The 21175-nt window shown below is 38.9% G+C and overlaps 2 protein-coding genes across 7 annotated transcripts in view; one reads left to right on the top strand and one right to left on the bottom strand.

Annotated features, from left to right (window-relative positions):
* PHF3 (PHD finger protein 3) overlaps positions 1 to 9724 on the top strand; it is a 71180-nt gene extending 61456 nt beyond the window's left edge. For all 6 annotated transcript variants that reach the window (XM_054023531.1, XM_054023533.1, XM_054023530.1 and 3 more), the window contains 3 exons: positions 931 to 1020; positions 1907 to 2102; positions 6674 to 9724. In XM_054023531.1, coding sequence (XP_053879506.1) covers positions 931 to 1020; positions 1907 to 2102; positions 6674 to 8874 — 2487 coding nt within the window. In that variant the 3' untranslated portion in view covers positions 8875 to 9724. The remainder of the gene's footprint in view (positions 1 to 930; positions 1021 to 1906; positions 2103 to 6673) is intronic.
* A 266-nt stretch (positions 9725 to 9990) lies between these two features.
* LOC128834279 (protein eyes shut homolog) overlaps positions 9991 to 21175 on the bottom strand; it is a 104112-nt gene continuing 92927 nt past the window's right edge. The window contains exon 9 of the mRNA XM_054022888.1: positions 9991 to 14340. Coding sequence (XP_053878863.1) covers positions 13148 to 14340 — 1193 coding nt within the window. The 3' untranslated portion in view covers positions 9991 to 13147. The remainder of the gene's footprint in view (positions 14341 to 21175) is intronic.

Raw genomic sequence — 21175 nt, 5'->3', positions numbered from 1 at the left:
CAGCAGAGGACAGAATTCTTCCCCAAGGAGTTCAGTCACAAATTTAATTAATGCATTATTTTTTTAATGAGCGTCATCAGCATGGAAGCATGTCCTTTGGAATGGTGGCTGAAGCATGAAGGGGCATACGGATATTTAGCATATCTGGCATGTAAATACTTTGCAGTGCTGGCTACAAAAGTGCCATGCAAATGTCTGTTCTCGCTTTTCTGGTGACGTAAATAAGAAGAGGGCAGCATTATCTCCTGTAAATGTAAACAAGCTTGTTTGTCTTAGCGATTGGCTGAACAAGAAGTAGTACTGAGTGGACTTGTAGGCTCTGAAGTTTTACCTTGTTTTGTTTTTACGTGCAGTTACGTAACAAAAAAATTCTACAATTGTAAGTTGCACTTTCACGACAAAGAGGTTGCACTGTAGTACTTGTATGAGGTGAATTGAAAAATACTATTTCTTTTGTTTATCATTTTTACAGTACAAATATTTATAATAAAAATATACACTTTTATTTGAATTATAACACAATACAATATATGTGAAAATATTTAATAAATTTCAATTGGTATTCTGTTCTTTAACAGTGTGATTAAAACTGCGATTAATTTTTTTGAGTTAATCGCGTGAGTTAACTGCAATTAATCGACAGCCCTACTGAAAATCTTTTATTTATACCTTTTGTTAGTGATGTATAATTACAGGTGTAGAAGTGTGCAAGAGGTACTGTGGATTCCATTACACATTATTGATTTTATATTGAAAAACCCAACTCCATGGTTTAATGCAAACTAGTTTGTTTCCCTGAAGTGGCATAACTTCTGCTGATAAACTAAATCCTATGTAATATAAGTGTTTAGGAGTCAAGTTCCTCTATTATTTTGAAATCTATTTCAGTAGATACAGTGGGTTCAAATTATATATCTGATTTTCTGACAGGACTTGCCAGATAGTATCCAAGTAGGTGGCAGGATATCACCTCACACTGTTTGGGAGTATGTAGAAAAAATAAAAGCTTCAGGAACCAAGGTAAGGAAGAAACTTATACTTTAAATTAGAAGACTTTAACTGTCTGCTGCAGTGTCAATATTGTGTATATATAATGTTTTCAAACAGTTCTCTGTTGAAAATAGTATGACTTTATGTACACAGCAAAAATTGATACATGAGGCTGCTATCCTCTCACTGCTCAAATCCCTCTTGAAGAACCATTTCTACTGTGATGTTTAAATATAAATAATCCAATTTGAGGGTAGTTGATATTTTTTGTTGGGACCTGGAGTTTGGAGTTGATAGTGTATCTTATCCCTTCTTCCTACTGTTAATTTCTGGCTTGTCACTCCTCTGTTCCCCTCTCTCCAGTTTTCACCCAGCTGAAGTCAATACAGACATTAGTCAGGCAGTTCTGATTTGCCCTTGTGTGCGAGAAAACACAAGGAGTTCCTCCTTCTCCTTCCCCTTTCCCATACCTGGTGTTAGGGTTCTTGCCTTTCCACTGTAGCAATTAATGATATATCTTAAACACTAAAAATAGTGCAGAATACATATTCCTAAGGAGGGTTGGTAGAATAAAATTTGAAATATTCAAAATTTGGCATGCCTTCTGAAAAAGCTGGTATACAAGAATCAGCAGACAGAGAAAATATTTTAATTTTTTGTCATGTACAATCAGTAATTTTTTTTTCTGGAAGCTTCTCATTCTGTTTTCTCTTAATGCTTCAGAGAGACTTTCTTCTGCTGTCTCCTACTCTTCTGTCTCTCTACTGTATTTTGTCATCTCCTCCTTTTTCTAGTCAGTTGTTTCCCCTTTTCTGTGGATTGTATATTTACTTGAAGACCAAGCACTATTAAAATTTACTTTAAAAAAAAAAAATTTGTAAACACTTCGCACTATCTTTTTTCCCTTTTTAAACAGGAAATTTGTGTAGTTCGCTTCACCCCGGTAACTGAAGAGGATCAAATTTCCTATGCTTTGCTGTTTGCATACTTCAGCAGCAGGAAGCGTTATGGTGTAGCTGCCAATAACATGAAGCAAGTGAAGGATTTGTATCTTATCCCTTTAGGTGCCTCAGACAAAATTCCACATCATCTTGTACCTTTTGATGGACCTGGTAAGTACAATAGAGATCTTGGAAATTTACATATAGTAGCACCTCCCCCGTGAATGGAATACGAAATGTACCTGAAAATTAAAATTTAACGTTTTAAGTTACAACAGTGTTTTTGAGCAAACTGAGTATTGCACATCTTATTTGAATAAAACATTACTGATCGTCCTGGTATTATGAGAATCTTTTGTAACAGATTGGAAACCAGTTTCCAACCCATACAATTATTTGGATTAATGTGTTTAAATATTTAATCCAAAAAATGTCTTGTGAGTAATGTTTAACCCACATTGCCAGGTGGCAGGGGATAGAGGGAAAGGTGAGAGAAAGTCTGATATTTAGTACAGCTCAGTGAATAGAGTGATGCAAGTGACTTCTGGAAGAGGTTTATTCACATTCACTCTGATTTATTTTCGTGGATGTTCTCATGTAGATAAACCTTAAATTGAGTCAAAAACCCTTTTTAGTTAAACCAGGCTAGTTTCTTGTTTAGACAAAGGCTTTAGGTGAGGGAAGTGCAGCTTGAAGAAGTGAACCCATAATGTGTAAGCATTGTGAAGTCATGTCTCTGGTTCCTTGGTCCTGCTTGGGGCCAGCAGTAGTGTGAGTCTGGGGCAGCTTTTATAGATACTGAGAGTTCTGGATTGTGGGGAAGAAAACTCACCTATATGTGCACCTTTGGTGCCCAGGTCCACTGCAGTGGTGGTCTGTTGAAAGTCTTGTTGAAAGTCTCTGGATAAGGATAAAATGGGTAAAAAACAAGGGTGATGTCATGGTAGAACAAGAGGTGGATGAGGCTTTAAAAAAAAAAAAAAATCGTAACAAAATCATCCAAAGCACAGGACTTGGTGGTAATGCGGGACTTCAGCTACCCAGACATATGTTGGGAAAATAACACAGCAGGGCACAGATTATCCAATAAGTTCTTGGAATATATTGGAGACCATTTTTTATTTCAGAAGGTGGAGAAAGCTCCTAGGGGAGAGGCTGTTCTAAATTTGATTTTGACAAATAGGGAGGAACTGGTTGACAATTTGAAAGTGGAAGTCATCTTGAGTGAAAGTGATCATGAAATGATAGAATTCATGATTCTAAGGAATGGTAGCAGGGAAAACAGTGCAATAAAGACAATGGATTTCAAGAAGGCAGCCTTCAGCAAATTCAGGGAGTTGGTAGGTAGGATCCCATGGGAAGGAGGTCTAAGGGGAAAAACAGTTCAAGAGAATTGACAGTTGTTCAAAGAGACATTATTAAGGGCACAAGAGCAAACTGTCCCATTGTGTACGAAAGATAGGATGTATGGCAAGAGACCATTGTGGCTTAACCAGGATATCTTCAGTGATCTGAAGCTCAATAAGAGACCTACAAAAAGTGGAAACTAGGCTAAATTATAATGGATGAATATAAACAAACAACACAAGCATGTAGGGACAGAATTAGAGAGGCCAAGGCACAGAATAACATTAAACTAGCTAGAGACATAAAAGGTAACAAGAAAACATTAGAAGCAAGAGGAAGACCAAGGACAGGGTAGGCCCATTACTCAATGTGGGGGGGAAAACAATAACACAAAATGTGGAAATGGCAGAAGTGCTAAATGACTTTTTTGTTTGTTTTCACCAAAAAGGTTAGTAGCGATTGGACATCTAATATAGTGAACGCCAGTGAAAATAAGGTAGGATCTGAGGCTAAAATAGGGAAAGAACAAGTTAAAAATTACTTAGATAAGTGTCTTCAAGTTGGCAGGGCCTGATGAAATACATCTTAGAATACTCAAGGAGCTGACTGAGGCGATATCTGAGCCATTAGTGATTATTTTTGAAAACTAATAGAAGATGGGATAGATTCCAGAGGACTGTAAAAGGGCAACTTTAGTGCCAATCTATAAAAAGAGAAATAAGGACAACCCGGGAAATTACAGACTAGTCAGTTTAACTTCAATACCTGGAAAGGTAATGGAGCAAATAATTAAGCATTTTGCAAACATCTAGAACATAATAAGGTGATAGGTAACAATCAGCATAGATTTGTCAAGAACAAATCATGTCATACCAACCTAGTAGCTTTCTTTGACAGGGTAACAAACCTTGTGGATAGGGGGAAAAGCGATAGATGTGGTCTATCTTGACTTTAGTAAGGCTTTTGATACTGTCTCACATGCCCTTCTCATAAACAAACTAGGGAAATACAACCTAGATGGAACTACTACAAGGTGCATGCATAACTGGTTGGAAAACTGTTCCTAGAGAATATTCATCAGTGATTCACAGTCCAGCTGGAAGGGCATATTGAATGGGGTCCTGCAGGAATCAGTCCTGGGTTTGGTTCTGTTTAATATCTTCATCAATTACTTAGATAACGGCAGAGAGAGCACGCTTATAAAGTTTGTGGATGATACCGAGCTAGGAGAGGTTGCAAGTGCTTTGGAGGATAGGATTCAAATTCAAACTGATCTGGACAAACTGGAGAAATGGTCTGAAGTAAATAGGATGAAATTTAGTAAGGACAAATGCAAAGTACTCCACTTAGAAGGGAACAATCACTTGTGCACACACAAAATGGGAAATGACTGCCTAGGAAGGAGTACTGCAGAAAGTGATCTAGGGGTCATAGTGGATCACAAGCTAATTGAGAGTGAGGAGTTGGAAAAAAAAAACAAACAAACCATAATTCTGGGAAGTATTAGCAGGAGTGTTGTAAGCATGATGTGATAAGTAATTCTTCTGCTCTACTCTGTGCTGATAAGGCCTCACTGGGAGTATTATGGCCAGTTCTGGGCACCACATTTTAGGAAAGATGTGGACACATTGGAAAAGTCCAGAGGGAAGTAGCAAAAATGATTAAAGGTCGAGAAAACATGACCTGTGAGGAAAGATTAAAAAGATGGGTTTGTTTAGTCTGGAGAAGAGAAGACTGAGTGGGGACATAAGTTTTCAAGTACATAAAAGGTTTTTACAAGGAGGAGGGAGATTTTTTTTCTCTTTAACCTCTGAGGATAGGACAAGAAACAATGGGCTTAAATTACAGCAAGGGAGGTTTAGGTTGGACATTAGGAAAAACTTCCTAACTATCAAGGTAGTTAAGCACTGGAATAAATTGCCTAGGGAAGTTATGGAATCACTGTCATTGGAGCTTTTTAAGAGCAGGTTAGACAAACACCTGTCAGGGATGGTCTAGATAATACTTAGTCCTGCCGTGAGTTCAGGGCACTGAACTAAAAGACCTCTCGAAGTCCATTCTAGTCCTACGATTCTATGATTCTCTGTTCCCATTTGGGGAAATGATTGTTGGGCATAGAATGTTCAGTAGAACAGCTGGCATTCTTCCCTTTAAGGTCTATTTGTTTCACTTCTTTATTCTGGAAGTTAATATTGTGAATCCCTACACATGCAAAAATCTGAATAAACCTCAATTGAATCATTATTATTTAAGTGAAACTTGTGAGAAATTCTATGCTAAAAAATCAGTTAGCACTTGTATACATGAATATTAGTTACAGAATGACAAGCTGTATACTTAGATTTTGCATTCCAAGTCAGGCATTTGAAATTTTTACTTATTTACATAGTAGCAAGGCTTAGCCAACCTAAAAATATATACATATATTCTTTATGGTAAGACATTTTTGTGTAGAGCTGTTTTTTTTTTTTAGGCTGAACAACCTTGACATTGATCCTTTGAAAAATTATGTATTTGTTATGCTATTTTTATATTCAGTTTTCTTCTTAATGAAAACACTGATGTTCCAACCATACCTGCTTTTGCTTGGCCATTCTGATTATGCTGGAGTCCTGGAAAGGGGAGTTTGTGCCACCAAAGGATTACCTCTACTTTGAATTGGGGGGAACCCAAGTAACTAGTTAAGGTGGATTTTATGTCCCCTTTCTGCTGTAGTAGGGCTGGGGATCTGGGCCAAGATATTTGAGTGTTGTTCATTTTTATTTTTGAAGGATTTCCCTGGGCTAAATTCATTTAAATATGAGGGCAAGAGATTGACAGTGTTTGTGTTTTGATTGTAGGATAGCCATTACCTATATTTAAGCCAGTCCTTCTGGATATCAAGTTTACTTATGCTCATTTTAGGTATATTTAAAAATATCCGAAATTAAACCTTTTGCTATGTTTTAATATGGTGCATTGTTCTGCAGAGTTGATGGTAAGCTTGCATTATCATTGCCCATATGTTTGACTCAGATTGCTAAAAGGAGACCCACATTTTTAAGGGAACCTAAGTTATCCCAAACTACCTGATGGGCAGAATTTGCCTCCTATGAGGCAATGGCATGAAAATGAGGTGCACTGCTTGAGCCAGCTGTCTGGTTGCCTTATGCCTTTGAAACATACAGTACCTTTAGATACAGGAGAGAGCATACTGGGAAGCAGTCCTTGCTACATCGTTTAAGAAGCGTGAAGAAGTGTAACTGATTTTTCACATAGAACAGCTCTTTTGGGTGAGGGGGGCTGATGGGACCCAAAGAATACTATAGACATATGATAGGTTATCCTTTTATTAAAATGATTGTCTCCAGATAAATGTATTTCATTTATTAATTGCTTTTTATGATTTTATGCAGGGATTGAAATACATCGACCGAATCTGTTGTTGGGTTTGATAATTCGTCAAAAAATGAAGAGACAGATTAGTGCTAGCACTAGCGTTGTGGATGAAATCCCTGAAAATGCCCCGAGTAACTTGCCTCCAGAAAAAAAAAGCAAATCGAGCAAGCCTGATGTCTCTAGTACTGAAGTAGTAGTAGAAGAAGAGGAGGAAGAAAATGATTTTTTTAATTCCTTCACAACTGTGTTACATAAGCAGAGAAATAAGCCTCAACAATCTAATACAGAAGAAATGCCAGCAGTTATTGAACCTGTAGTAGAAAGCATCAAACATGAGCCACCAAAGCCACTGAGATTTCTTCCTGGAGTTCTTGTTGGATGGGAAAATCAGTCTTCTACTCTTGAACTAGCAAATAAACCACTGCCTGTAGATGATATTCTTCAAAGTCTTTTGGGTACTACAGGACAGATATATGAACACCATCAGTCAGTGGTGGACCAGTGTGCTAGTCAAGAAATGCCTTTATTTGCTGAACAAACAAGCTTAAAAGAAGAAAAAATGAATGTTGCTGAAGAAACTGCTGATGAAGCTATAGAAACTAAGACTAGACTAGATGATTCACAAGAATCCACTGATGTTACAGTAACAATGGACACATCAGTTGCAGGGACCTCATGTTCTGCAGGAACTGTAGGAACTCTGATAAGTTTAAGTCTTAAGGGAAAACCACCAGATGTTTCTACAGAAGCATTTTTAACAAACTTATCTGTTCAATCACAGAGCAAGGAAACTGAGGAGTGTAAAGAAAATGATCCAAAGTGGCAGCTGTATGACACAGAGAATGTTTTGCAAGAAAGCAAAAGGACCACAAATTCTAGCTTCTCTTCTTCCTCATCAAATGCAGGTAAAGCAAGTGGTGATAACAATGTTAACATAGGTTCTGCTGAAAGTATAATTGCTAATACTTCCAAATCTCCACAGTTCATTAATCTTAAAAGGGACCCAAGACAAGCAGCTGGACGAAGCCAACAGATTAATGCTTCAGAAAATAAGGAAGGGGACACTAACAGAAATGAAGAAAGACAAAATATACAATCAGACATCTCTGGAAGTGAGCAAATGGAGATGGAAAATAAACAGTCGGGAGAAAAGGGCTTAAACGTGTATCAAAGTGGTAGTCAGACATCTGAGATGCAGTGTACCTCTGCTCCAACTAAAACAGATAATGTATGTGCTTCACAAATGGAAGAGACAAAACACTTACAGGAAGATACACCGATGAAAAATATTGAAACAGTGCACTCATTTAGAAGAGGACCAGCAATAACCTCATCTCATTTTGAAAAAGAAAATTCTTCTCATTCTGAATTCACTTCCAAAGTCCCCAGCCCAGTTATGAGTGGAAACTTCTCACCAGTTAGACCTCAGCAGCACAATTTTCAGCATCTTAAATCTAATTTACCTGGATTTCAGTTTCAAACACTTTCACCTCCTAACTTCCCCCCCCAGAACAGCCCCATGTTTGGATTTCCTCCTCATCTACCACCTCCACTTCTTCCTCCTCCAGGTTTTGGTTTTGCTCAAAATCCTATGATGCCATGGCCACCTGTTGTTCATTTATCAGGTCAGCCACCAAATTACGTTGGACCCATTGTGCAAGGGCCATCGCTGGCTCATAAACAATCAAGATTTCCAGGGCCAGAAAACTTTTATCAGAGTAAAGACAATAAGAGACCAGAAAGACGCCATAGTGACCCTTGGGGCAGACAAGAACAACATTTAGAGAGAGGGTTCAGTAGGGGAAAAACTGATCAGCATAGACAAAGGTTTTATAGTGAATCCCACCACCAAAAGAAAGACAGACATGAAAAAGAGTGCAACAGTGAAAAATACTGGGAACAGGATTCTGAAAGGAATAGACGGAAAGACAGAAACCAGGAAAAAGAGAGGGAGAAAAAAAGCAGAGAGGAAGGACATAGAGACAAAGAGAGGTTACGACTTTCACACAGTGATAGGGGATCTGATGGAAAATCCTCTAGGGAGAGTAGAAATCCAGAAAAAAAGATAGATAAACCTAAAAGTGAAGAACATTCTCATGAAAAGGATAAAGAGAGGGAGAAAAGTAGGGAGAGACATAGAGAACGAGAAAGTGAAAAGAACAGAGACAGACATCACAAAGACAGGGACCACAATGACAGAGCTAAAAGCAAAAGGTAAAAAGAGCAGGCAGTCTTTCAAAATCCTATTTAAATAATTGTTAGTTGTGTCCTAAAGTTTTGTAAAAATGCCTGCTAGGATTGTGCCATCTTTTTTTATTCATTGTTGGTGTTTTGCAAAAACAAGTCTGTGTTTTGGTACAAAGCTGTGTACCAATACTCATCTTCTTTTACATTATACCGACTATACCTAGAAATAGTTTAATATTTTTCAGAATTTTACATTGCTGTATATTCAAAATTTTAAAGATTTCTTTTATTAATATGCAATAAAGGCTTAGAAATTTCTTAGTTGATGAAGTTGGCTTTAGTCAAGTATGCATTATAGTTGCTGCCTTTGGTAATTTGTGCTCTCTTCTGTTTTAAGATGCTCCAGTAAATTTAAAAATGAATTTCACATAATAGCCTTGTTTTTAAATTGCACTGTTTTTGAGGACTGTAGCAGAGTCTTAGTATCCCTCATACATTACAACACAAAATACAACATACGTTGAGTAGTGTGAAGTTTTTTTAATGATTCAGTAATACAATAAAAGAATTCAGCATTATTTCCAGTAGTAATCAAGTATTTCCCAAGCATCTGAAGCAGTTTGTGACCAGAAATTAGAAGGCTGAGCTGTCCAAATGTTATTGCTTTAAACTGCACTTGTTTTAATAAGAACATTTTTAAACTATATTCTTTAAACTTTGATTTGTTACTAGTCAGTTAATTTTCCCATAATTTTTCATGCTTCAAAAACTTGAATACCTAAGCTTGTACATTATCTTGTGTTTTGCTATCCTTTTTACTGTAAAATGTAAATATTTTAAGGGATATTTTGATTCTAAAAATGATAAAACTTTCTCACATACTTTGTGTGTTTGATTTCATAGGTATGAAGCAGTAGACTAAACAATACAACAAACAAGATGTAGAATGACTCTTGTAGCTTTGCTTTACACTTAATGACTAGTGATTTTTTTTTTTTTTTTTTGACCATGTCAGGGCTTTTAATAAACAGAGCAGTTCAGATTTTATGGTGACTGGCATCCACTGATACTTTTTTTTAAACCAAAATATTACTCTTATACTTTCAAAAAAAAAAATACAATATATTGCTCATTTTGTTGAATCTGCTTTTGAAAAACAAATAGTCTACCATTACATTATTCTGTCCATCATACTATTTTGCAGTATTTGGTCTAATTATTTTTACTTAAGAATATTGTGTATAAAGAAGTTTGAATACATTGCCTTACCTATGAACACAGCTTTTTGCACTTTGGTGTAGAATAAACCTCTTCTTTCCAATAACAGATATGTGATTAAAAGACAATAATTGTTAACTTTTTTAATTGGTCATATATTTAAAAGTAGCTTCTTATTTGCAGACATTGCACATAGCTTTACAGCCAAATTAAATAAGGTTAAAATTAAAAATGTTTTATACCAAATAAAGGTGGTGGTAGCTTTTATTGTATAATTATTCCTAGGCCAATAGCTCTGAAGATTCACAAAATAATTTCTCAACTAAATTAGGAACTGAAAGCCATATTTAAAACGTTAATTTAAGAATCCTACATGGCCTATGGACTACAGGACTCAAATCATTCTGTTCAAAATTGGTTCAATAATTGAAGTGGTGGTTGGGCTATTAATTTCATGGGTGGTAATAAATTGCAAGCATTGTGGTGTTGCTTAGCATGTCAACAAATTGGGTTCTCTCGGCCAAGAAATCTAAGTTTAAATATCCTTTTCCTTTGGGGGTCTATATGCATAATACCATTCCTTTATATTCATTTTGAAGTAGGTAATGTTTTGTGTTTATTAGATTTATATTCTGATTTAAAGTGGTGATTTTGTTTATGGGATTAAGATTTAAATAATTTCAATATCTGTACTAGATGTCTGTTGTATAGGCTTTCTTTTAATCTGCCTAGTAGTAGTCTTCTTCCCAATCTGCTGGTACTCACAAGCCACCTCATATTCTGTTTGTATCATAAAAATAATTCAGTACCAGTAAAACTGAACTGCTACCCTTTAAAAAAAATTAGCATGCCTAATTATGTTAAGATGGTTTGCTTGAAAAGGTAATTTGTGAACATGATAGCTTGGCCCATGCTGCATCACATTTTCAAAAACTGGGTCAGTGGATATAGGGTAACAGTGGTATCCACCGTGTAGCTCTCAATTGTGGCTTTCAAAGACACCTGTATTAAGAACATTTTTAGTTGATGATGACTGGGAAATCTGTTCCCAGAGTCCTGCCCTTCAGTTCTAAACTGAAATGTTTGAATACGTCTCATCACTATAGAGTGGTAGTATAGGGTGCTGCCTCCCCAGTTTGCCTCCCATATTCTCCCCTGTAGCCATGGGAGTTCCTCAGGTGTGAGCTGGGAGTGCTGTGAGCAGCTGTTAACTGTTCCCCTGCTGCATCACATGGTGGGAGAAGGGGAGAGAGTAACTGGTTACTCCATTGTCTGGCTAGCTGCTAGGCTCTGGGAGACTTGGGGAAGAGAGCAGGATAGATGGCTCCCTTCCCCTCCCACCAAGAGAGAGCCTGGGAAAGAGGAATAGCTGAGAACCAATAACCTCCCTAATATACCTGTTACTCCTCCCTGCTTCTTGGCTCCAGTTATCCTAGTAGGCTTCTTTAACTTGCTAAATGGCAACAGTCCATTGGGGGGTAGCTGGAAAGCAATATTCTTCAGCTACTCTTCTCTCTATTTCTGATATCTCTACTGGGAAGTGTGAGGCATAGGAACCTCTGTGCTCATTGAGGACAACCTTACACTGGAGAAATCCCCAGCAAAGGACTTGTGAGCAGTTTCCGCTCCCTTTGCATTGCCTGAGCAGCATAAAGAAGTGGACCAAGCAAGTGTCTGTCCCACAGTATTGACTGTTGTCCCTTAATATTTAAGAAATAGTTTGATGAATAGGGGAGACATTGCTGCTTTATATGTATCCTGAAATGGGCCTGGAAATTTGGCGTGTCACTGAGTACTTCAGATAGATTTAAATTATTTATATTGTCTCCTTAGAAGGCATCCAGCCTTTTACTTATATGATTCTTGTTGAGTAGCTGGATTTGTATCTTGAAATAAATCCATGTAATTTCTCTTCTCTGCAGTTGAGTACAGAGTGTGTATATATATGTGTGTGTGTGTGTGTATATATAGTTAATTTCTAATATGAGAAGAGAGCTTGATCCTGAGCTGTAATAAAAGGGAAGAAGGTAGAAATCCACCACTTTTGTTTTGATGTAAACATTTTATTTATACAGTAAATTAATAGCAGTCGATTGAAATTAAAAATTTAAATGGCTTTGGAGGCCATATCATAACTGAGCACATTAAATATAACACAAGTATCTGTTTTATTTCTTGTTGATTAAAGTACTGATCATTAAAGTAATGATAACTAGGCATTTGCAAAATGAATTAAACTTGTTTACTTTGGGGTTTTATCTATGGTTGAGGTTTTAAGTTGACACGAGGATTGAACTTCAGGGAGATGTGTGGCTATATCCCCTAGACATCTTGGAAAATCTGAACCTACACTGAAGGAAAACTCCAGTGTTTTCCTATGAAATGCTGTGTATGCATGAAGTTATTCCACAAATGCTGACTTTTTCATGCTTTACAGGCAATTTGTAAGAGAAACTAAGACTTGGATAAACTTTCTGGTATTAAAATAAATGGGAAAAGTACTGAATTCTGGATGACAGTAGTAGACAGATTTGTGTGTGTGAAATAAAACTCAGGAAAATGTAGTTAATTTTTTGTATACTATTGCCAGTTGGTTTCCAGGAATTCCAGGTAAAACTAGGCAACCTGTACTCCATCACCCTCCCTGAGAACTGGTTTCTGATGTCTGCCTTTCTATTTCTTTACTAATACAGTGTACTTGAGAATGCTGGGCTAAAGAAACTGGAAAGGAGGGAGTAATTTAAACATTTCTCAGGGCAGTTCTTCTTGTAAACTCACTTTCAGAGTACAAAACTGTCTCACGCAAAATAAACTTATAAAATCAAAGTTTCCTGTTTTCAAAACAGTATCTAGAAATGAGATTAGTAGCATAAGTAAATTCGACCATTTTTCATCTGTGCTATTCACCCAACCATATAAAAAGTTAGGTAGTTTATAGTAGCAAGCAAGTAGTTACAGCATGTGCGTAATACTACTAAGCATATTACTAAAAAGGAGTCTTTCTAATATTACTAGCCAGTAGACAGAGTGGAGCATAAACCTACTCATCTGTTCATGTGGGGGGGTTTATCCCTAATTTTTTTCAGTTAATCCCGATCTCCATCATAAACATTGTAGCCTTCTGCCTTAATTAATTGGATTGTTTTAGAATCTTGAAAGAGTACAACATCTTTAATTTTACCAACTAGCTCCTGACTAAAAAGCCCTGAAGTGACGATGTTTACTTTTCTGCCAAGTTCAAACCCCCCAAAATAGCAAATGCCTCCATAGTTTAGAGCAATGTATTTTCTTTGTGGATCAATATCTTCAAAGAGAACCAGATATTCATCAAGGTACACTTTAATAGAAGTCTGGTTTTGAGCTATGGTGACAAAATGCCATCTCTTGCAACAAAGGGAATGTTTACTGTGAATTAAAGGGACAGAGATTTTTTCTCCAAGATTAACCACAACTTTCAAGGTCCCATTAGTAAGACCAACTGCAAGGAAATCATTGTCTTCATTTTCAGCTTTTCCCATCCATAAAATTAAGCCTTCACTCTGACTAGTAGTAAAATTTAGAGATACACTGGTAAATCTGAGGTCTCTCTTTCCATAATGAGGATCCATGTATTTGATGTATGAATTACCTGCAAATTTTGCTGTAGAAAATGAGATTTCATTGTCACAGTATCTACCTGACCATCCTAGTGTACATGCACAACTGTATGAAAATAAAATGGGATCAGGAATACAAAGAGCCTGGTGCAGACACACATTCTGTGAACAATAAACGGATTGTTCACATGTGTTCCCTGTCCAGGGTTGAGGACATAAGCAAGAAAAGCCTGAGTTTTGAACTTGACATTTACCATTATTTTTGCACACTGTGTACCCGCAAACAGTTCCATCACAGTCACCTACATTGGAACCATCTTTAGGGTCTGTCTCAGTGAGTTTTAGTTCTCTGTGGTTTATAATAATTTCTCGTATACACCCACTGAAACCTATGGGTTCATTCTCTATTGCCATTGAATTGACCAGATTTAAGGATGACACTCCTCCGACATAGAAATCTGTGTTTATGTCGAGGGCAGTCATTCCAGCACTGGCTTTCTGGGTAATGTTGATGCCATCCAGATCCAGGTAACCTTCATTACCTACTCTTCCTGCTTTAAGGAAATGCCATGTACTTCCATTTGTACATACGTTTTGAAGAGACTGTAAGATGACTATCTTGTCGCCAAGGCTGTAGCGTAGTTGTACAAATCCATTTACTAAGGATATACATAGAAAGTCACCTGTGGAGATAAATTAACTTGATGTCAAATAGATTTTACTTTGAGATGGTTTAGGTAGCAACTCATATAGTTAAGGTGTCCTGACACTTCATTTTAATACCCTCTTTTCAATTTCTTGTAACTTTACCAGACTCAAACCATTCAAGCTGAAATTTTCCATGTTGGGGGTGTGCCTCTGTCAGCATTTTTTTTAATAATGTATTTCAGCTATTTCTGAGAATGAGATTAGGGAAAATGTATTATTATTATTATTTTTGGCCTGTGTTAAAGTCTTACAACTGCTTGAGAAGCTCTGTTGCCACACTTTGGAGCAGGGATTTGAAATTTGGCAAGGTGGAAGGGGAGATTGGAAAGATTGCCCTCATATCCACAATGTGTTGTGCAGTCCCTGAAAAACTGTCCAAATGTGGCCAAGTTATAAGTCCCAGAAAAATTTCAATTTAAAAGTGCTCAGCAGAGGCTTGCTAGAATTTAGAAGCTAAATTCCCTGAAGATTCTGTCTTCACTGACTGAACGTGCCTTATCCCTTCCTGTCTGCAACCAGATTGTGCATGTGCTATCCCCAGCACATCTGAGCATGCCTCATCCAAGGGGTTCAAGTCCCTTACAGTTGCTTCTCCCTGGGACTGCTGTGGCACCAGGCACAGGGCCTGAGGAGGAAGATGTGCTCTCCATGTTTCTTCTACATCCAGGCAGCATGGAGGAGGAGGAAAAGGAACAGCCTGAGTTGAAAGCAGAGGGGTGAAGAACAGTGTGGAGGAGGGTGAAGAAATGGAGAACAGCAGTTGTGTTAGCAGCAGGAGCCAAGACTGGGAGGACGGGCAGAAGACAGGAGTGGGGCATAGTTGCTAAGGAAAGGAGCTGGGGATTATGGGAGGGCAGGAGCTGGAGATGGGGGCAGGGGGAATAGAAGTAGGGAGGGGAGAACATGGGCAGGAATTGAGGTGGGGGACAAGAGAAGAAATAACTGCACTGCTTATTCTGTTCATGGGATGAGGCAGGAAAATAGTATGTGGTCATGAAATTAAGGACTATCATTATGCATGCACACAATGGGTGCCAAATTGAGGTTGGAACGGTAACCTTAACACTTGCATTTCCTAACATTTGAGTGCTTGACTTTGCAACTTAATTTTCTTCTAATGTAGTTTTTCTTGTCTGTAATAGATATAAATGACAGTTCTATCAAACAGGCGCTTTCCCCCTCTGTAGCCTTTTATCAGTAAAATTGACATTAAAATGTAAGAAAATTAAATATGGTATTTTTTTATTGTGATTCATCATGCTTAAAAATGAAATCACCTACCAGTGATGAGTTCGTTAGGATTAAATTCATGAATGACTAATTTCTCTGTTAGAGAAACTCAGTCTGATTCTTTATTTTGAGTAGATCACATGCATCCCAGGAGAACTGCATTGACTTTAATGGAGTTACAGTGGGGAATGAATGTTTTTAACATTGGTTTTATAAGTCTGCAGCAAATGAGGCAGAGTTTCACCATCTCAGTCATGGAACAGTTCACAAGCTGGGAATGTGCAGGACATGTCATACAAGTTCAGTTTGAGAGAAAGGTGAATTACTTTACCTACCATGTGCAAAAAATAGAATGATCTGTTTAAATCTAATGGTTCATTGTATGTTGATTGATACCGGTCTCACTAAATCTTTCCCATGAACACACGTCATTTTAAATCAAATGTGAGAATATGGATTTATAGTTTGATATTTTTATTTACTGGACCTGTTACCCTGCACAACTTGTACTATGCAAATACCCTCTCATCTTGGGGTTGAAGTAAGTGGTATACACATTTTGCAAAGCCTTGCATGAAAATTGCACAATAATAAAGGAAACAAAAGTACAAAACTAGGATGTGCATCCATTTTACATCTGCTGTTTCCACAGTAAGCCTGGCATAATATATTGATACGACAAAACATCAGTTTTTGATGCTTTTGCATGTTAGTTTCAATGAAGATAATTCTGCTTCTGCAGCTCAGCATCCATGACAATTCTGGCTGTCTGGGCTGCTCTCCTCTCTGCAGTTAAGAGAGGTGGATCCATGTTTTGGTGCCGTATAGTTTGGCCATGCCCCTTCTGCTCTGGCTTGCTGCCAGATTATCTGCCTCCACTGCAGCAGACGGTGGTTTATTTTGCTACCATCTTTACTCCTTTCTTTTTTAACTTTTCTGTCTAGTGTTTTGGGCAGTGGGGACTAGTATTCTTCCTCCTCTACTGATCAGTTAACTCAGGGGTTTAACTGTCCCTGAGCCTCCACTGCAGCATCTCCCTGCCAGCTCCTCTGTCCTTTAAAGGCCTAGCAGAGTGATCAAGAAAGCACCAAGTGGTTTTCTATATATAAGGCAGCTTTCCCAGGCTCAGCAGATGTACCCAGCCGTCTGTCCATAACTCTGTTAAATCCCAGAACTACAAGTCGGACAGGAGGGTGTGGTACCTGACCTTCTGAAGCAGCTGCCATACCACCAGGGGAAAAATGGACCAGGCATGCCAATGCAGAGCTGGATAAGACTCCAGAAGCAAGGAGGACTCTGAGCATTTGAGTTGATGGATAAGTCCCAGGGGACCCCTTCAAAACTGAGCCCTCCCTCCCCCAAGTTTTAAAGTGGGTCCTGAGCACTCTGGGGAAAGAAACAGGGCTTCTAATCAACCTCCCTCCTTCCCAAGCTGACCAGGAGGACTCTGATGTTGAGTTCTCTCCTCCCAGGGGGAATGGGACTCCGTGTGTGAGGATTCAGAGACAGACCTCTCGAGGGCTACAGGCCCTAAAAAAGATAAGTCTCATAAGACTTCATGAAAGCTATGCTCCCAAAGCCCGCAAAAAAGGTTAAATAAAAAAAGCCTAAATATTGAAAGAAAAAGCAGAAAAACTCCAGGAGCTAAGTTCTCTTCCCTCTCATCCACTGAGGAGGGTGAGTTGTCTGGCTCTGAAACCTGAGCAGGTTCCTGAGAGTGAGTCTCAGTGTAAATTTCTCCCCTCAAAATCCTCTCATGAGGCTGCAGGTACCCCTTTATTCCTCATTTGATGAAGTGATTAGGGATGAATGGAACAAGTCTGACAAGGGCAAGCACGTTAACAAGAGTGTCCTCAGGCTCTGTGACATTCAAGAACAAAAGGGCTCTATTGCTGAGCTACCGAAGATGGATGCTGCTGTGACATACCTCACCAGGGTTATGGTTATTCCCTCAGAAGGATACCCCGTGGGTAGAAAGATGGAGGCCACGCTCAAAAAAGGGGCTTCAAAGCCTCCTCAGTTACCTTCCAAGCATCTCTGGCTGCGATCTGGATATGGGAATGATAGTGTTCCTTCAGATGAAAGGTTCTCTAGGTTCCATGCCATCTTTTTCATTTTACAGAAGTTCATGGGGGGGATATTAGAGCCATTTGCAATCTCAGAAGGCTCAACAAGTGGATGAAGAAAATGACCTTCTCTGTCATGGGGGTACTTCATTACTTCAGTAGATTTAGCAGATGCATATCTCCTTGTCCCTATCAGACTGTGCCACCACAGACTTCTGAGGTTCACATACAGCAGGAAACCTTATTAGTACCTAACATTCCCATTTGGCCTGCCTTTGGCCCCCCAGGTATTTACTAAAATGCTGGTGGTGATAATAGCCAGACTTGAGTAGCAGGGAGCTCACCTGTAGTCCTTCCTGGACAACATCCTGATCAGAGCTGCATCACAGTCAGCATTGTATAGGGCCATGTCTTGAACATTGAATCTCCTTCAGATTCATGGCTTCATCATTAGTGACAAGAAAAGTTCTCTGGTTCCATCCAGGAATTTATTTTCTTGCTCCAGAGCTGCCTCCAACTTCTAGTACTCCTGGTGTCATGACTAGAGATTACTCCATGGAGTAATCACACATCAGAAATCTTCAAGCATTCACACTAAAGGTGTGGGACCACTCCTTGGAACACATGAAAGATCAAGTACTGATTCCAACACAGATGCTCAACTCCTTACAAGTGCGGTCAGCCCATGAATATAACTACAAAGTCATGCTTATCTGCCTTCCAGATCCTTTAGTCCTTGCAACTGACGCCAGCTTGGAGGGCTGGGGAGCTTGCTCGGAGACCCAAACAGCTCAGGACCTCTGGAGTGAGGATGAAAAGGCTCTCATCCTAAGCTGCTGAGAGCAGTCAAGCCAGCTCTACAAAAGTGCCAGTCCCTCTAAGGGGAAACCATGTCCTGGTTCAATATGCCAATATGATAGTGGTCACAAATTTAAACAACCAAGGGACAATAAGGAGTCTAGCACTGTGTGTGGACGCAGTGGATATAATGAAGTGGGCAGAACAGTTCCTCCTTTTTCCCAGAGCGATCCACATCACATGGAATCTGAACGAAAGACAGGCTCAGCTGGTGCAGGATCAACAACTTCAAATGGTGCCCGACTCTGGAGATTTTCAGTTTCATCTTTCAGTCTCCCTTCAACCAATCTGTTCGCAAATCATACAAATGCGAAGAGGCCAAAATACTTCACAAGGGAAGCAGACCACAGATCCATGGGGACAGATGCCTTATCACCCAGTTGGCCTCGGGGCCTACTTTACATGATTCCACTCTCTGTTACTTGGGAAAGTGGTCCAGAAAATAAAAGAACAGGCAACAGTAATACTGATAACTTCCCATTGGCCAAGGAGACCTTGATTCTCAAACCTGATAGAGCTGACATTGGAGCCCGCACTCCACCATCCATGGAGACCAGACATCCTCTCACAAAGTCGTCTTCTTCATCCAGACCCCAAACAATTTTAACTAACAGCCTGACAATTGAAAGGGAGGCACTAAAAGGTCTCAACCTGACCTTCATAGTCATTAAGACATTATTTTCATCTAGGAGAGTATCAACACTAAAAGGGTAATCCTCCGTGTGATCCAGATTCAACAAGTGGTACCAAGAGCACAATGCAAATTCAGGAATGCCAACCATTCTGCACTTTCTCCAAAAAGGCATAGACAGAGGCCTTCATCCCAGTACCATTGCACATCAGTTGTCTGCTCTTAGTAGTGTGCTATTCGTAAGATCCTAAGTCTCCTTGGAAGACAATCCACGGGTAGCATTCCTTGGGGCCTTCTGATTAGCCAGACTGGCAGTCAGGAAACTTTCCAAAATGGAACCTACTGCTAGGTTTTAGGGCTCTGACAAGCCATCATTTTGAGCCTCTGACTTCAGTGTCAGCCTTTTATTTATCCATTGACTTGTTTCTTAACTGTCACATCTGCCATGTGAATGTCAGAGCTGTGACAGCCTTATCTATTCAGGAACTTTAATTAATTGATTAATCTCATTAGAGTTGGTTTGGCAACACCCATTTTTTCATGTTCTCTGTCAAATTTCTGCCAATAATTTATTCATTTTAATACTTCTATTTGAGAAGAGTCCCTTCCTCTCAAAAGAGTTAAACAAAAAATTTGATGACATTTAATTTTAGTTGCTTGTCACAAAAAACAGTAATAATTTTATAAAATAAATACATATGCTTGTATCTTGCAGCAGACTTTTTGATTCTGCTTTATTCAAGTGGCTGCTCAAGGGATTTATCATTTAGGGTCAAATCCTAACCTGAACCTGTTTTCAGGCTTGTCAGGGAGAAGAGACAGAAGCCCGTCTCCAAATGGCAGTGCAGCCTCTCCTCTGCGACTACTGCAGCACCTCTGCAACTATGGTAACTGCACCCCCTTTCACACTGTGTGCAATAGCTAGATCTATGGAATTATGCAGCAACTGGCCACAACCTCACTCAAGAGCCACCATTCATAATACTGTGGATAGATCCTTATGGAGCACAGTTCAAGGGTGAGAAAGATGGGGGAGCCATCTTTCCCCACACTGTCTGACTGCACTGATTCCATTGACTTTGGGGCCTTGTATACCCAAGGAGTGAAGGTGGTGAGGACTGGTATTTAGGCTTAAAATAATTTGTTGCACTGCAAAGTTATTATTGATTAGCATGTAACACAGTTATCATTGCTGTAGTATAAGTGACGGGGCATGGAACGGCTTAAGATAATGTTCTCCCGGGGAATATGTATAACTCACAAAATTATTATTTTTTGTTAATTTATGGAGGAGAGGGTTGATGTCTCAGGAAGCAACTTAAGGGAGTGGGAATGTGAATATCACATTTCTAAAAATAAATACTGGTTGTAAATTAAAAGAGTTTCTTTAATACACTCTTTGCTGTGGCCATCATAGTGATTGCCCACAAGACTGATCTCAGCACCCCACACATGGGAGACAGGTGGGCTTTCCACCAGCTCAGAACATGATAGCAGAGAGGGAAATATTAAGGGGAAAATGGAGAAAGGCTACTGGGTCAGCACTTGTGTGATGGATCCAGTATCCTGGGAATTAAAATGGGGAGAATAGCAGAGCTGTGACCAGTGCAGCAGCTGTAAAGGGTCATGAAGAGCTTGCCCTGAAGCCTTAGGATCCCAGATTGATGAGCAAGTTGTGCCTTCAGCTGCCTGCAGTACATCTGTATAAAGCCTGATTGCTTTGGCTTTATGTGGGATTTGTAAATGTCACCACACCCATAAGGGTTTGAACACCATAAATCTATTTTGATTACAATTTGGGCAGGACTTGGGTACATCATATTTCAGGCTGGCAAGTACAGTAGTGATACTTAAATTTAGATAATTTAGTGTGTACTATTAGATAACTATTTGTAATACTCACGGTACCCTGTAGTAACTAAAGAATACACATGTTACCCTATCTATTGATATGTGGGAAAAGTGCTTAAGTACTGGAGATTTTCTGGCCTGTATTTACTGGCCTTCAAAATTTTTAATTGTATA

This window comes from Malaclemys terrapin, chromosome 3 (assembly GCF_027887155.1).
Source record: "Malaclemys terrapin pileata isolate rMalTer1 chromosome 3, rMalTer1.hap1, whole genome shotgun sequence".
Lineage (NCBI taxonomy): Eukaryota > Metazoa > Chordata > Testudines > Emydidae > Malaclemys > Malaclemys terrapin.
The sequence above is the reverse complement of the archived record's forward strand: the minus strand, read 5'-3'. Positions and strand labels throughout refer to the sequence as shown.